The sequence below is a fragment of the Varanus komodoensis genome, unplaced genomic scaffold, assembly GCF_004798865.1.
Source record: "Varanus komodoensis strain SLA01 unplaced genomic scaffold, ASM479886v1 scaffold29_1, whole genome shotgun sequence".
In the NCBI taxonomy this organism is placed as follows: domain Eukaryota; kingdom Metazoa; phylum Chordata; class Lepidosauria; order Squamata; family Varanidae; genus Varanus; species Varanus komodoensis.
The window spans coordinates 941,506-959,229 of record NW_025335759.1 but is presented as its reverse complement, the minus strand read 5'-3'; the positions used below and the strand labels follow the sequence as shown (position 1 = coordinate 959,229).

The 17,724-nt window shown below is 48.8% G+C and overlaps 1 protein-coding gene across 2 annotated transcripts in view; it reads right to left on the bottom strand.

The window, feature by feature from the left end:
• Positions 1-3,288: 3,288 nt before the first annotated feature.
• APLP1 (amyloid beta precursor like protein 1) overlaps positions 3,289-17,724 on the bottom strand; it is a 44,626-nt gene continuing 30,190 nt past the window's right edge. Inside the window, exons 13-17 of one of the 2 annotated variants that reach the window (XM_044435202.1) lie at positions 13,147-13,170; positions 12,899-12,966; positions 12,217-12,285; positions 6,894-7,037; positions 3,289-5,533 (exon numbers count right to left, since the gene is read on the bottom strand). In XM_044435202.1, the coding sequence (XP_044291137.1) occupies positions 5,435-5,533; positions 6,894-7,037; positions 12,217-12,285; positions 12,899-12,966; positions 13,147-13,170 (404 nt within the window). In that variant the 3' untranslated portion in view covers positions 3,289-5,434. The remainder of the gene's footprint in view (positions 5,534-6,893; positions 7,038-12,216; positions 12,286-12,898; positions 12,967-13,146; positions 13,171-17,724) is intronic. The other variant, XM_044435203.1, reaches the window with a different exon arrangement.

Here is a 17,724-nt window from a genome sequence, read left to right as displayed (position 1 = left end):
GAAGACTTGATGAGAACAGACGCTGGATCAGACCCAGCACCTGCCTAGTCCAAGCCCACCAGCAAGCGGTGAGTGTGATAGAGCCCTCTCCCAGTGTTTCCCAGCAACAAGTATTCAGAAGAATATTAACTCTCGTACTAGAGGTAGCACAGAGCCATCAGGACTAGGAACCATGGGTAGCTTTCTCTTCCATGAGTTTGACTATTCCCTTTTAAAGCCCTCCAAACTGGGGGCCATCACTGTATCTGGGGCTAGTGAATTCCCTAGTTTAACTGTACATTAGTACAGTTAAGTGGTGCTCCATCTTGTCTGTCCTGATTTTCCTGCCAATCTCCTCGAGAGAAGGAAGACAATGTCGCCTTCTCCACTTTCTCCACCCCATGCAAAATTTACACACCTCTGTCTTCTTACTGCCTGTCTGCCCTTTTCTCTAAGCTAAAGAACTCCAAACATAACTGCCCTCGGAGAGGAACTGCTGCACCCTCTGGATCACTTGCCCAGCATGCCATCAGTGGAAGCCCACTTGCTTGTGGTCAGGGATGCTAGGAGGTGTAGTTCTAGTTCCCACGGGGCTGAAGAAAGCTGTACCACAAAGCCCTACAGCACTTTCACCCACCTTGAGCTCCCCCGGCTTAAAGCAGGCAGATTTATTTCCACGTTGCATGATGGAAGGAACATGGGAGCAAAAGCTACGCTAAAGGATTGACTCCCACCCCCCATCTGGACTAGTAATCAAAACCCAGCTCTGCTTCCCTGCAGCTTCAGTGCGGCTTGGGCTCTTCCCTGCTAATGTTTATCTTGTTCAGCTCTTCCTACAGGTAGTGATTATTTTAATGTGTTTGAAGCCATTGACTGAAAGGATTATCCATGAATCAGTTCTCCATAACCTGGTTTTCTTGCTCGAGGATGAGTCATTTGGCAAATGATGCAATGGATCATGTAATCCCCCATCAGCTAGGAAAATCTGTTTTAAAAAAATCATGCTGGCAGGAACAGGTCTGATCTGTATAAGGGGAGCTTAAATACGCCGAATGCTGTGCTTTGCAGACTAGTGGGGCATTTTTACGTTCTCAAATGTTAACTCTTATTTTATAATGGCTGGAGGAATGAAAAAACTCATTCCCATCGGGGGGAACAGGGCTGATTTGCTGGCTTCACTTGACCACCGTGTAGCTCACTTTGCCACCTTCATTTGCCACGACTTAATATCTGATTTCTCCTTCTACTTCTGCTTTGCCCATGTGGTAAATTGAAAGCCTTAGGGGGCAGAGACTGCACCACTGTTCTACTAGATAGCCCATTAAAAATCTGGAACAGACATCATTCAGAGTTCTCCCTATAGTTATTCATCTGAGCGACATACCTCCCCAAAGCTTTATAGTTGGCATCTATTGCAGGAGGCTGGCACTTTTTCAAGGCTGTTCTAAGGGATGTAGACACGCTCCCTGGGTTGCTTTAACCCAAAACCATGTTTGCAACTTCTGCAGTAACACTGCAGAAAGTTCCCATTTAGGGCACCAAGGATGGAGAACCTGTGGGGCTGCTCCTGTCATTCCACAGCACTGGCTCTGCTGTGAAGGAGAACGGGAACTGCAGTCCAGGAACTTCTGCAGGGGCTCTCTTTCCTCATCTCAGAGCCACACGGAAAGCAATGACTGTGATTTGACCCTTGGCAGGGAAGTGTGTTTTATTTACATGTTACATGTGCTGTAATACAATTTAATTGGCAATGCCAATCCCCTTTGATTAATTTAATTTGATTTTAATTTGCAATGCTAATCCAGAGCCAGTGTGAGTACCTGGCTTCCTTCAGCAGTTGACAGCTCTCTAGCAGGGTTCTCTTTGAATCTTTTGCTTGCCTGGTACCGGAAGTACCGCAAAAGAGCTACCTGCAATGCTGCTATCTCAGGAGCATCAGGGCAAGTTAGAATGGTAGCTAGACCCACCATGTAGCACTGCTTGGGGCTGCTGGCCACCAGCGAAGTCACCAGGGCTTTCCTGTCGAGAAGGGGATGCGCCAGAGCGCATTTCTCCAGAACGCTCTGCATCTGGGCACTGACAGTGTGAAGAGCGTGTGGAGGAGACCCCAGCCTGCGTGGCTCTGTGGAAGTGGTGCAGAGCCTCTGTCAGCTCAATGGCTCAACTCCATTTGGAAAAGCTTTCTGGGGCCACACTCCAGAAATAGGCGAGGCCAAAGGCGAAAGGGGCAGGGTCACCGTGCTGCAGCTGGAAGCACCTCCTGCTAGTAATCGAGTCTTTGGAGGAGCATCCCAGCCTTTAGAATGGGGAAAACAGCTCAGAAAGCCTGAAAAGCAAGGCCAGGCAGCGGAGGGACATGGTGCATGGACTTCCTGCCACGTTCCAGCCGAGGGCCAACCAGTGAGAAAAAACCAACTTCCTCCAACAGGAGGAAAATACAACCCTTGAAGCCCCATTTGGGAGCAAGACTTCCATTATTTGCATCCCTTTCCTTCCTTTACCTGGAAGATCCTCCAAGGCCTTGAGCACGCATGTCTTGGGATGCAGGGATACCACACATTCCATTCACCCGCTTTATTTACCATCACGTCTCTTTGCAGGCTAATCTGCAAATGGGGAACGCTGGCCATTATTCCACTTTGGGCTTCTTTGGGTCAGCGTCACCCATTCCTTTTTCTGATGCTCACAGCCTCCCTTGAAAACACCTGAGCGGCTCAGCTGACACAAGCCCAGCGTGGCAGCAGGCGGAAAAAAACCCTTTCATTGGCCAGTATTGCAGCCAAGGTGGCGCTGAACCCATTGTCCATGGCACTCGATGGGTAACGGCTGAATCACAGCCCCATACCCAGTTGATGTGGCAAACGGGGTGGCGGTTACCATCGGGCCACTCCGTTGAAGAGGAAGCCTGGCCCACATGGGATGCGCCACCCATTTGGCAGGTGTGAAGACATTTGGGGGGTCCCCTGATGCGCCTGGATAGATCCAGAGCTTGAGCAAACCACAGGCTTGCTATGGAGCCTGAATCAAGCAGAACAGGGTGAGGAGAGACAGGAGGGAGGGGCCCCCAAAGACCATCCAGGAAGGCCAGGCATGGACTGGCTGCTCTGTGAGAGTGGGACCCCAGACAAGCTTCTTACCTTGACCCTCCCTCAACTTCCTTCCTGCAAGTCATTTTTCTGGGAAGGAGCAGAGAGCAATGCAATGCCACACGACCTGATCTGCTCCGGTCCTTTCCAACCCACCCAGCCCGCCCTGCTCCCCAATTTTCAGCCCAGCATTCCCATTCATTGAAGAGTCCAGGCCCAGCACTGGGGTTAGAGAAGTGACAATATTTTATTAGTTTGGTGGGAGGGCTGGCAATTGAAATCCATCTCCTGGTTTGTCCCTTGACATTTTGCATCTTGATTTCAAGAGTGACAGCTTAAAAAGGAACAAGAAGCAAAACAGAAATGGGGCAAGGGAGGGGCAGGAAATGACTTGGCAACCACGGGAAAAACAGAGAAGGGATTCAGGGCACGCAGCCACCCGCTCTTGCTTCTCTGAGGCCGAGCATGGAGTCTGCAAAGGGCTGGCCCACCTGGGGGATGGCCGGGTCCCCCTGAGGACTCGGAGGTTCTGCAAAGACACTGGCTCTCTTTGTGGGGAGGAAGCGAATAAAAGAACTCTTCCCCTCTCTTTGATGCAGTTCTTAAAAGGCCAGGAGCCCTGTGCGAGATGGAATCTGGCAGCTTTTCATTACGAGGATATCTGCCCAAAGGGATTATGTCTCGGGAGGATCAAAAGATAAAATAATATCAGTCCCAAGCTCATTTCTTTTAATCCATCTCAAGAGCCCTGTTAGTATATGCCAAGAATAGGGCATATTCTTTAGTCTGCCACCCAACTGCAACCCTACAAAAGGTAGTAAAATGGTACAGTCTGGAGGCGCTCTCTTCCATCCTCCAGTAGTGGATAAACATCATAGTGCATTTGGCATACACTGACAGAGATGGCAAGACAAGGCAACCCAAGTGGCCCACCATCTCCCCCTGTTTCAGATGCCAAGGTGGTTCATCCCAGAACATGCATTGCTTCGGAAGGCAACCGGATCATATGGCAGCACCCTACTAAAACTGGCATGTTTCTACTGGAAGGAAAAGAACGCACTGCAAATGATAAAAAACGGCACAGGCCTATCTGGCTAGCCCTATAATAGCCCCCCATCTCTGCTTTCCTTAAATCATGGCTGAACTTACTTCCTAGCCTGGGAACCACTGGGATGGACAAAGGGCAGCCCTCTTATCTGTTTCAGCAATGTTGCCCCATCCCTTGTATCTCTGAGGAAGGGGAGAGGAAGGAATAGGGAGGTGAGGGAGGAGAACTTAAATCTTGGCTTCTCCTCTTTCCAATCAAGTAAATAAGGTGCTGATGGAAGTTAACTGGGTCAAGGGAAGTAGAGCGTTAACCTGCTTCGGTCAACCCACTTTAGTTGGCTTTCCAAATAAATTAAGTGCAACTAGTGAGGAGTTCAAAGGGAAGCATAAGACAAGTGGAAATGGAAAAGACACCAAATGTCTCTCTGGAGTTTGGTTCCTATGCTGGAGGCAGGCTAGATTAGCAATTCTTGTCTCACGCATAAGCTACAGGCATTCCATGTTAAAAACAGCCCCCCTCCCCTAAATAAACCCTGGAAAAAGGGAGTTGCCGATGAGATGCGTGCGGTGGGTCAATGATGCAGAGGCTGCTGCTCTGTGGAGCACCAGGTGGAATGCATGGCTAGAGCTTCAGGGTGAGACAGCCAGCTCAGCGTGAGCTGCAATGGCAAGATGGCTGTTGGCCCTGGGCAGGTGAGGAAGATGCGCGCAGAACAGCCCCACCACGCAACGGAGCGTTGGTTAGTGACAGGAACACACGAGATGGCGAGGGTGGTGCAGGGTGTTTAGTAGCTGAAATCCTTGACTTTGCACGTGGAGACTGCAGATGCGACAAATGACCTGGGGAAGTGCGTGATCGCAGAGCTATTCCAACGACAGTGGCTGATGGCTCCTAATGCAAGCTCTCTCTCTCTTTCGCGTTCTCTCTCTCTCTCTCTGTGTGTGTGTCTGTGTGTGTGTGTGTACGTGTGCGCACGCACACGCACCTTAAGAGTGATGAAGACTTGAGGGTGTGGAGGGGGAGGTGAGAAGAGAAATGGTAGGCAGCGAGGCCAGAGATTAAAGTTGTGAAGCCCGGAAGGGGTATGTGAGAAGGAAGATGGCGAATGGAAGAACAAAAACGGGGGGGGGGGGGGGGGGGAGAGGGAACGGGCCGTGGAGGGAGGGGCGCATGGCTCAGCCAGAGCAGAGGAGCAGGAGGGCTCAGTGTGGAAGGTACGTGGGACCTACCCCTCTCCCTCTGTAGATACCACCAACTCCCACCCACCTGGTATCACCCACCGCCCAGTGACCCCACATCTCCCCCAGGAGCACCGAAGGGCTCAGTTCATCTCTTCAAAGAATTTGTAGGTGGGGTTCTCGTAGCCATGGTTTTGCATCTTGCTCAGCTGCCGCTCCTCAGGGCTGACCATGGGGTCCACCTGCCATGTGGGGAGAAAGAAGGGGAGGTTAGGCACAACTGTGGGGCTCACCAGGACTCCACTGAGAAAGAACGACAACCTTGAGTAATCCCTGCTTTGCAGAGAACCCTGGAAAGGGAAGTCCTGGAAGTGGGAAGTGGCAGGGAAGGACCAATCTAACACAATTCTCAGGGTGCCCTAACAAGCTGCAACTCCCAGGATTCTTTGGGAGTGGGAAGCCATAGCGGGGGGAGCTGGTACCAGAAAACACCCATACAAGGTTATAGTGCAGGATGGGGAGACTGTGGCCCTCTTTTGCTGGATTACATTTCCCATCCCCCTGACCATCAGCCACGCTGGGGTTGATGGGAGTCAAAGTCCAACATAATCAGGCCTCCCTGCATCATCGTGGGCAGCTTTATATCAGTTGCAAGATTCCTATACAAAAGGTTCAATTCAATAGTTGTTCATTCTTGGGGCTGGTTTGATTTTGCCATATCTGAGTTCAGAAAGTTTCCCTCTCAGGTCAACTTGGTTAGAAACTCTCTGTGATTTCCCCACTTGATGCTCCTTTGCCCGGCCTGCATCGCTTCCACATGGAATGCAATGCCAAGTGTGCTGGAAGAACTTTTCTGGTGGTGCTTTGGAGCTCACCCCACAGGGCACATCAGCTCAGGCGGCTGGTCTGCGGAGGGCTCCTGGTTGGCCTTCCAGTTGAGGGGTGGGTTAGAGACCCTCCGTCTCCGTCAGTTCAAAAATAAGGTGGATCACACGCCCACAAGCCAAAGTAACAACCCCCCCATCCATTCCCTGATTTCCAAACATCCACACCAGCCACTCTCAAACACATCCCCCCTTTTCCTTTACTTATCAAATGGAAGGCAGCATGTGGGGAGGAAGGCGGGGGGTGGGCTGTCCTCCCTTGTCCTGCCTTCTTAGCATGCTGCAGTTCACCCTCCAGGCCAAAGGGGGCGTGGCTTTGGGACTTGCCATCTTCCCAAAGACTAAGCCAATGGCAATACTCCTTGGGAAGACCACACACCCAACGGTCCACCCCCTCACGCCTCCCAGCCAATGTTCTCCACCAGAGCAGCAGCAGTGGTGCACCAGAGGGATGGACCTCCCTTCCCATGGGCCACTGCTTCACGACCGCTGTTCGAGCCATGGGAAAAGGGAAGGGAATGTGGTTTTTTGGGGGAAGAAAGGACCAGAAGACTGCCAGGGAGAGAAGCTGGGAATTCTTCTCCAACTAGGATTTCAACCACTGTGGAGAAGAATTTAGATTTTTCTCCAAAGAAGTCCCCATGATTTTTCTCCAAGCTTGAGCTCCAAAAGTGTTCCCATCATCCCTGAAGTAGGTGCTGCCCCTTTCCAGCTGTACCTCAACAATGCCGTGGCTGATGGTCCCGTAGGGCTTCCGACGAACCATCAGGAGGCTGATGATGATCACCATGGCAACAGCCACTGCCACTACCAGGAGGCCTATCAAGGCACCCCTGTTGATGGTCACCAGGGAGTCTGGCTCCTGCAGAGGGAAAGATTCAGAGACCTTAGTATGCTCAGCTCCTCGTCTCTTCCAAAAGCTTCATGAAGCTAGAGATGCTAGTGGCAGGGAAGATGTTCCTGCAATGTCAGGCCTCTCCAGAAACTGCAAATAGTCATCCCTCCTGTTTGTAGAACCATCTTTTCCCAAAACCAGCTTGGCTCAAGCTCCATTAGGCCAGGTGCATGTGCAGTCGCCCAGGGCAATGTACAAACTGATGTTCAAGAAACAGGAAAAATTAAGGCGAGCTTAGAGAAAGGCTCAGGCATTGTGCGCCTTGCCCCATCGGTCCCAGTTTCCCTTTGCCTGATACTCAAACCACCAGCCAGCAGACTTTACCAGAAGGCTGTCTCATTGGTACGCGAGCTTCATTCTCAAGGGTTTGCTACCAGAATCCCTCATTCCAGCGACCACCAAACAGCTGTGCAGAGGGGGTGGCATTCTGAAGAGCAAGCAGGGGAAAAGGTTTCCCTTTCCTATTTCTTTTCTCCTGAAGCATCTCTGTATAGGAAAGGGATGTTCTTTAAGCCATCAGTACGTACCCCTCTCATCTCTATCACTTCTAGGATAAAACTGTTGGGATCTGACCGGTCCAGTGAACTCCTTCATCCCCCTGCCCAGTTTCCTCTCCTCCTCCTCCTCATTGGTCTCTTCATGAGTCTTTTATCTCACTACTTTACCAAGGTTCCTGTTTCTGGAACCCCTGCAGAACTAAGTGTGGTTTCTTTACCTGTGCTTTCCTCCCCAGCTGTTCCCTTTCTCTACCTTTCTATAGGTTCCATTACGCAACCACAAGGTGGTTCCATTATACAACCTATAGAAACCTTTCTATAGGTTCCATTACACAGCCAGTGCAGTGCAGTGGAACAGCTTCTTATCTGGGTTCATCCTGCCATTTCCAGATAATACCACACGTTCCTATTTATTCATTCACTCATTTAGAATATTTGTATGCCGTCCCATTAGCATGAACCTCGGGACGGCTTACATACAATAAATAAACACAGTACAAATAGTGCACATAAAATCCAGATTCACCCTGGCTGCAAATTAAAAAACCTATAGATGACATTAAAAATTGTTAAAATATTGTTTAAATAAAAAGGTCTTAGCCGGGCCCCGAAAAACAAATAACGACGGCGCCAGGCGGACCTCTCTGGGGAGCGCATTCCATAGGTGGGGCGCCACTGCAGAGAAAGCCCTCCTCTGGGTACTTAGCCTCTTAATGTCTTTCACGGGGGGGTTCCCGGAGGAGGGCCTCTGCTGCTGATCTCAGGGGGCGGGAGGGCAAATATGGAAGAAGGCGTTCCTTTAGGTATCCAGGTCCCAAGCCGTTAAGGGCTTTATAGGTGACAACCAGCACCTTGAATTGAGCCCAGACTTCGATGGGGAGCCAGTGAAGCTGGTAGAGGACTGGAGTTATATGATCCTAGATCTAAAAGAAGCCACAGAAATGCCTGCAAAGCATGGGGGAGGAGGATGGCCTTGAGTAAAGCACCCGCAAACTACTGCTGGGAGTGAGGAATCATGACTGCGCAGAGAATGCCCGGTGTAGAGGACCCCGTGTTGCCACGCAATGTGAAGTATGGTGCTGATTTTGTGGCCAAGAAGCAACCAGTCCCTGTCCCAGGTCTTACCTGTAAAAGTGGGAATAGCGACCTTGTTGACAGGCTGTTGCAAAGATAAAGACTGGCAAGGAATTTGCACACCAAAGGCATGACTTATTAAGAAGAAAAGGATCAGGCGAGGATTATATCAACTGTTGAATAGTTCAGGAGTATTCGCAACAAGCTTTTGATCTCCATGGCATTCAGAGCAAAAGTCAATACACATGAGACTTAGGGAAACGCAGTGTGTCCAGTTTCTGCACCTGCGATTCAGATGTCAGGATGGCAGGAGCTGCAAGGTACCACTCGGGCCTTTCGAAACAGCCCTCTGACTTTCTGTGCTGTTTTGCTCTGTGCAGAAGTCGACAAGCATCGCTTGCCAAAACTCCTCAATCTGGAGATGGCCATCGCCTGGTTTCGCAGAGAACAACGCACAACACACGTCTGTGCTGAGCTCACTGCATCACAGTCGCCAGCTCTGTTTTACCAGAGAGAAATGGTGTCCATTTCTGATTCCACATCCCTATAAACTCTTTATGGCCCAGGTCCGCAGTGGAAGAACTACAGCAGAAATTCTCTTCCCTTCAAACACAGTTCAAATAGCAATAAACACTGATGTGAAACATGACATGAAGCAGAGGGTGACCTCACTTATGGAAATGATGATGATGATGATGAGTATGCATTTTTTAAATTCTCCCTGGAAAAGTTTTCTTTGGTGTGGGATTCTGCAGAGAAGCAACTTAAGGTCTTTGCTTCCTGCTGAGAAATCTGATGCCAGCGATCCTCTCGGAAAAGAGTTGAATTAACAACCAACCACAACAACAGAAAAGGCAGAGGCCAAGGTGTAGCTACAGTTTTATATTACAACAGATGTACACAGGGCGCAGAGTCAACTGACTCTAATGGGGATCTGGAATTCGGCATATAACCAAGAGAACAGTAAAGATATTGGACAAAACAATTTAATGAAATAAATTGTACTTCCTTGCCTATAAAGCCCTGCTTTTAATTCCAGATGAGAATGGTTACTCAAGGAAAAGACACTCTCTCTATGTTGCAAAATCTTATCTTTGTTACTATCACAGAGCCCTGGCTTCAAATCTGTCATGGAGCATACCCTTCGGTAATGAAGCATTATGAGAAGCTATAGATTGAAGGACCGGGTGCATTGATATTTCCCCATCCAAATGGATGGTTCCATTGACTTCTATGGGAGGGGCTGCAGTGGTAGGAGATGCTTTGCCAGGCCATCCACAACTTCAGGCTCACCAGTGTTCAAGACAGGAGGCTGGTTTTGTCCCCAGCTGCCTAAATAACAAGAGCTGGGCTAGTCTGGCTCTTTCTAGTCTGGCATTTTATTCTCAGGTGCAGGAAGCAGACAAACAGGGCATGTGGGTGATACACAGCACTCTCTTGCTTGTATTCCCCAGTGAACAGCTTTGGAAGGCGATTATTTTCTGATGCCCCAGAGTTTGGATTCTGGTGCTTTATGGTAAAGTGGGGACGTATATCAGTGGACAACTGGTTTTAGCTGCTTTTAAATGTTGCATGTTTTGATTCTGTTGTAAGTTGCCTTGAGTCCTTTGTTTTAGAAAAGCCTCTAAGAAATCTAAGAAAGAAGGAAAACAAAATGGCTGTTTCCAGTAGCCACTTGTCCATTTTAAACTGAGTCTACTGCCATTCATTTGCTATGTTTGTGAGTTTCTTTGGGGCAAAAAGTGTGTGTGTGTGTGTTGGGGTGGGGGGGATGCTGCATTGCTCCTCTTTTCACAGGCTGCCAAGGTTCCCTTCCCCTGGAGCTTGGGGGCAGCAACAGAAAGTTGAAGTCACGCTGCAAAGGGCCTTATGCTGTTGATGGCCAAGCACCAATTCTGGCCCCTTTGTATTTATTTTCAGCTGGGCAGACTGTGCCGTGAAACACAGTTCGAAAGTCCCAAGGACCCCCCAACTCCCAACTTCAACATTTACTCTTGAGAGAGTCCCAGTCTTATCAAACTGCCCATCAATAAGGAGAAAGATCCAAAAGCAACTTAAAGAGTTGAGAGGCTCAAAAGCAATTTAAAGAGTTGAAATTCTAGCAGCTGAAGCATAATAAAACGTGTAATATGTTAGGAACAAAAAGACAGAGAGGGCGAGCGAGAGGGAGGAAGAATGAGAAGTATCTAGATAGAGACATAAAAAAGCCAAGGAGAAGAATTTTAAAAGGGTTGCATTAGAAGCAGGAACCCTGCCAGAAAGAATTGCTCAGGTCATTAGACTATCAAGATGTAAAAAGAGCACTTAAGGAAGACAGAAATACTGCAGAGAAGTTAAATTAGTGCTTCGCATCTGTCTAAGACAAAGACAAAGTTGGGGGAGATACACCCAAACTGTTCCCCATGAAGGAGATAAATCTGAAGAAATGACACAAACTGAATCGTCTTTGGAGGACATTTTAGAGCAAACCGCTAGATCAAGCTCATAAATCACCAGGAGCAGATGGAATTCTTCCCAGAGTTCTAAAAGGAACTCAAAAATAGGAGCGAGAGATAACATTAGCCCCCACATTGTGCACTGGCAATCTGTCCTCCGAAGCCCGGGCGTTCTGCAGTGGGGTTGCCCCGCGGACTGCTAAGTGCTCGTGCAAAAAAAGGTGCTGAGTATGGCCAAAACCTCTGCACCATGGAGTAAATCTTTGTGGAACGGGATCTCACACACACCTGCCCAACAGATGCTTGGCACAGCAGGCTCTGTCGGCATCCATTGCCTTTCTTTGGGAGGTGGTGGTGATGGAACTGAATCCAAACACCCTCTTCCCAATCACCCGGAGAGGATCGATCATGCCTATGCTGACAGTGCCAAACATCTGCTTGGCAGAGTGATCTGTCCGGGGAGTCTGGGCACGTTTACCACGGAGTCACAGGGCTGTTCCAAATGGGGGGAGAGGCGAATTCACATCTGAATCTTGACATGGGGGTGTGTGTCTGTACAAGGGCCTCTAATGTTCGTGCCTTCTTGCAGTCCCGAACTGTGGCATCAGGAAGAGGGTTAAAGTCTCCCCGCTCCTATGTCAGGCTCCAAATATGGATTGGGGCCTCTACACTGGCTATTTTTAAAAACACATCTGCATGGCAGGGCAATCTGTATCACAAAGAGAGACAGACCAGGTCACCATGCAGGCGTTAAGTGTGGCCCAGCTGGACTTGGATGATCCGGGTTCTAGTCCTCACTCAGCCATGAAGCTCACTGGGTGACTTTTGGCCAGTCACGGACTCCCAGCCTAACCCACCTCACAGGGCTGCTGTGAGGATAAAATCGTACCATAAGAGAGACTGTGCGAGAGAACTTGGGCTCCTTGGCAGAAAAAGGTGGAGTATAAATGTAATGAACAAACTGATGCATTCGGTTTGGCTTTCAGTTTGCGGTCGAGGGGAACTGAGTGTGGATGGATGAATAAATTAATTACTATAGAGGCACAGAATGCCCACAAGGGAGGCTATGGCGCTGAATGCACACCTGACCAGGTGGACGGGCAAGGTGCAGTGGTTCTTGGCTGGCCCAGGGCCACTTACCAGCTCGTCACGTTGGATCTCCTGCGACTTGTACACCATGCCTTTGATATCGGAGACAGACACGTTGACCTGTGGTGAGGAGGTGAGAAAAATGGTCAGCTTCAGAATAGGTATGCAACTGGGGCAGGGGGAGCGGGGCACAGAAGCACCCTGGGAAAGCAAGTATCTTCCTTCTCTACACCAAATCACTGCAAGCACATAGGATCATGCGCAGGCAGGGGCCTCATCCTGTCCCTGTTAAATACATGAGGGAAGCAAGCCAGCACTTACCTTTTCTGAGCGCCCACCCACATGTCAAAAGTCCACCCTCAGTGTGGAATAGCTAATCTATCAGAAGGTTTCCCAGGCAACCTTGTCTTCCTCCACGCCCAATCCAGCTCTACCCATGATGGGATGTATAGCAAAAGTAAAAACAACAGCACAAAACTCAGAAGGGACAAACAATGCATACGCCATAAGAGAAGATAAAAGTGACTCGGGTTCAAATCCCAACTTAGCCATGAAGCTCACTGAGGGATCCTCGGCCTTCGACGGTCCCACAGCTTAAGTTACCTCACAGGGTAGTGGTGAGGCTAAAATGGGGAGGGGGTTTAGGGGAGACCACCTTGAGCTCTCGGAAGAAAAGGAAGATGGAAATGAATGAATAAAGATGGCAAATGCCAGCGTGTGCCTCTGAGCCTACCTTACGTTCGTACTCATACAGCAAGGCCTTGTCGCTAGTGGGATAGTCATATTCTGCTAGCCCTGAAGCTGTGGAGAAAGGAACCTGGTGAGGATTAGAGGAACAGGAGTCCTAACTCTTAACCTTCGAGGATGCGATGCCTGCTTCCCTTCTTCTGGGAACAACCCTGAGCAGCAGCATCTTCCCTCCCCACGCAATCAAAACATTCTGAGAAGGACCGGTTGTTGTGCACAGAGCTGGGCACTCACCTTTCTTGTCAGTTTGTTCAGAATCTGCCCATTCCACACAAGGCACCAGAAGGAAAGAGAGAGCATGGCAGAAGGGGAAAAAGAACAGACAAAGAAAGACATGTTGAGGCCAAGAAACAAGAGACACTGCACAGCAGCTTTGAGAGAGCAGAGGCAAAGGTGGCAGTTGGGTCTACAGGTTCTCAAGCTGACCCTTGAGGGATGAGGAGGGTTCAGTGGACACTTATTATGGGATTCCTCAAAGAGAACACCAGTAATGGGGGATCCCACTCCATCTACCGTAGAAGCGCAGTGGCAAAATTTACAAAGTATAGCCAAAGGCCAAGCTACATGTTACACTTAATAGATCGCGAGCAGGTTCACCTTCCAATGCCTTTAAGTAGTTACAGGCATAAAGGGCAATTTTGTTTTGGGGTAAGGAGATTTAGTCCTTCCCTCCTTTTCCACGCTCCGCTTCAAATCACTCTCCCTTCTGCCTGGCTAGGAACTTTAGCATAGAAGTATCTATGCACACATGGGAACTTTTTCCTAGCGCCCATTCCTGAAGGACAGCAGTTTCTTTGGGAGCACGGCTGGAGAGGGAAGGGATAAAAGTTCTTCTATGAGTCCTACAGCTCTCCCCTCAGTTCTCTCTCCTTCCTGCCTGTAAATATTTAAAAGAAAATTGGAAAATGAAATTGGATGCTACACCTGAAGCTTGACCCAGAGTGACCTGTGGACCCTCAAAATCTTCCATACTGAACAAGGGTTCCGCACCTGACTTTCAAGGACTTTTTCAGCATACAAGTCAGCGGCAAAGGGGTTTGTGCAGAAGTTAAAAAATGGAAAGCAATTAAACTAGACTAGTAGACAGCCCAGTTCTCTCCAGAAGTTGTGGGCTAGAGCTAGGGAAGCCAGATAAATCTGCACTGGATTCACTTAAGATATCTTCATCTCTGACCTGTGGATTCTAACAGCAGACCTGCTTTTTCTGACCCATAGATTCCATAGACATGCGGAGTTTTTAATCTTTCTGGAACTGTATACAAATTGTCAGATAAAAATAGAAAGAAAAAGGACTGGTTGAAAATGCACCTTTCCTCAGTAGGCCAAAACATGACCATGTGTGCGGGTATTTTGCGGGGGGGAGGGAGGTTGTGCATTTTCAGACAGGCGCACGTGTGCAAATGCACATTTGCACAAGCTCACGTTTTCCAATGAGAATGCACGTTTGGGAAACTGAGAAAAACCCAGTACTGCCAAGAAGTGGAGGATGGAAATCTGGAAAGCACAGGCAGAATGGAATTGATGAAATGTATAACTACAGCTCATAGGATCCTCGACCTTTGGTCACGCTGAACGAGGCTGAGGGGAGCTATAACCCTAGACATCTGGTGCGTATGAAGCTGCACCCCTCTCAACCAGGGCACGTGAGAGATGCTTCATCTCCATGTCCCTGGTTCTCAACCAGGGGAAAGCCATCATTAGCGTTATCAGATCTCAGAGTCTGAATGCTGTCTAAATATTGTATTTCATTATAATGGAAAATAATGGGGAGACATTTAAAAGGAATGCCCAGTGTAAGGGAAAAATGAAGGGAAATGAAGAGGGAAAAGCCACTTTATGGTAGGTTTAGCCCATGAATAATGGATGCTAGAGATAGGTACTCTCAAGGTATCTCCTTGTGCTGGCCTGAAACAAATAGGATTTTAGCTGCCACAATAGGAAGAAGGCCACTCCTTAACTCCCCTTCTGCATGTTTATTACTCCCCACCAGTGTAAAACATTTCAGATTGATCCTATGTTCAAGGAATGTCCATTGACTGGGACATGATTACCCTGATATCACCAAGTATCGATGGCAAACATGCACCCCAAAGCTGACATAGGAAGATTCTTGTACTATTGGAATTATCACTGGGTTTTCTCAACTAGGCCACTTGGATTTTGTTCAGGCGATCCATGTCGGGGTTAGCTCAGACTGATGTCATTTATGCCAGCATGCAGACTTCCATTTTTATAGACAGGCTATAAATTGCATATTTCTTTAAAAAGCTGGGAAAACCTGCAGCAAAATCAGGTCTCTGTTCTGCATATTTGTGCAATTTGCATACCTGGGCACAAATTGAAGAGCAGTGGCCTGAATGTTGCACAAATCTGAAATGAGCTGCCAGAAAATTCAGGGTGACCCTAGTGGAGTGTGTCACGCAGTCCAGGGAGGATGCTTCCAAAGTTCTCATGTGAAATGAGAATAGGAAGAACAAAAATATCTAATGAACCAGCCCTAATTTGAGCAACATGCAGTAGAGAGATGTAGTTTCTCAGGTCCAAATTTGTGCAAATATTTCAAACGATTTTATGGAAGCCAGACCAACCCCTGCTCCTTGGCCTGCCCTATTTTTTGAGTTTGGGAACAGAATTATGTTGCAAACCCGTTGAACTCAAACAGAATGAGTTTTCCAGAGTTGTGCCTCTTTAGCAGCAGGTTGCTGCCAGTTCAAGGAAGAAAACTAGGCAACACTGAAACATGGTAGGGAAGGAGCTAAAGTCTGCTTGGTTCACTCAAGATCTGGTTCTGCCACCAAGAGCAGAACATTAGGTCTGCAAAAAAAGTGATGCAAGGCCATGATCTTACACATGCTTAGACAAAAGAAACTGGCTGGGGCATGCTGGGAGTTGGACAACTTTTCTTTTCTTTTCTTTTCTTTTCTTTTCTTTTCTTTTCTTTTCTTCACCCACTCTAAACTCAATAGAGAGCTCCACGCTGGCCTTGCACCCCACTTCAGCCTCCTCCAAAACATAGGGTGAGAGGAAGTCGCCCTTACACTGACTCGTCCAGGTCACCACTGCTGACATTGGCAGACAGCAATGGTTTTCTAAGATTTCGGCTGGGGATTGCATCTGAAATCTTCTACATGGAAAGCAGGTGATCTTCCCTATGTGAGCTATGGCCCACCCACCTAGGATCCAGTGACAGGGCTCTGACTTATCCCAGCAGTCCACCTGGAGGACCTCTGACCAAAGAAACACGGCTCACAGAAAGCAAGACGTGAGCATGTGAGAAGAGTCCTGCCTTGGCTGAGCCAATAGTCCATCCAGTCCAGCCGCCTGTTTCTTCACAGCAGCCAACCAGATGTTCCTTGGGAAGCCCATAAGCAGGACAATAAAGGTAACAGTTCTGTTCTGTAGCTGTTCCCCTACAGGTGGTGCTATCTATAGTCCTGATGAATCCATACCTGTATCACCACTGATAGTCACTGGTAGACCTATCCACCATGAATTTGTCAAGTGTCCGCATAAAGATGCATGGCTCAGAGTGATGTCACTCATTTCTACAGGACTACAAGGACACAGATGGGAATGTCGGCAATGGGAACATCTGCAGACAATAAGGAGGCACAGATCCCCTGGGACCACTTTGCACAAAGAGCCAAGAGTCAGGGAAACAAATCAGAAGGAGGTGGATGGGCACCATTTATTTTCACACAATTCCTTAGAAGGCACTCACAGCCCACCAGGAATCTCAGTCCTGTAGCTGCAACCAGAACTGAACAGATAATGTTCCTCAAACAGTTAAGCAGGGTGGGAGGCCAGCCAGGGAAGACGAGATCATGGAACAAAACTGACTCTTTGCCATTGATTCTCCTGCCCCCTATGTATAATAGAGCTGTCCAAGGTTGTTGAGGGGCTTTGGATTCAGAAAAGGCGGAGGGGCCAGAATCCACAGCTGAATTGCCAAAGGCCAGTGGACTGAGGGATAAACCAAGCAGCTGCTGAGAATCAGGCAGTTACTCATTTTGTAGGAAACCTGGAATGGGAGGGGAGGACCCAAGACTGAAAGTCTGGTCATATGGCACCGGGTTAGGAAGGCAGACCTGCAGAGAAGCCTCAGGTGCTCCAAGCTATTAGCCTTTAAGCGGCATGGCCCACCTTGAAGGTGGGGTTAGCTCTTTCCATCTGGAAGGGGAGAGAGGTATTCCATTTGGAATCATTAAGCCCCATTTCCCTAGTGGCCATAATTTTGCTGTGCTTGTTTCTTTCCTCAGGGCTTCCTGCAATAGCCTTCTTTTGTTTCAGGAAGCAAAGATAATAAAGATGTGCAGTTAGAAAGGCTTTGTCCTCATTTGCTTAGAAGGATGGAGAGAAGACCAGCTGCACCAGTTTGGAAGTACAGATGCTCTTCAGGACTATTGCCATAGCCACACACCCCTCTTTCACAGGGAGGGGCCGTTTTCAACAAGTGTGGGAGGCAACCCAGGAGTCTTCCTTCTCCAAACTCTCCAGGCGCTGTTGCCGTGTTGTGCAGGGTCGGCACACCAGGGCTTTCAGCCAAGCGGTGCTTCCTGGAATGCCCAGGGACCACGTGGCAGTGTGTGGGTCTCCTGAGCAATAATCGCATTGCTATTTGGTTGCAAGCAAGAACAGAACTTTAAGGAAGCTCTTTCCCCCCAGCTTTCCCCACTAAATGCTGAGGGCGCTTTGAATGAAACAAAGGCGATCAAAACTGCCTTCCCCCATTGGGGTTTTTGCAGGAGCTACACCTCCCATGGGCCCCATAACCTCCCTGCCTCTGCAGCCAGATGCCATGCCCCCCCAAAC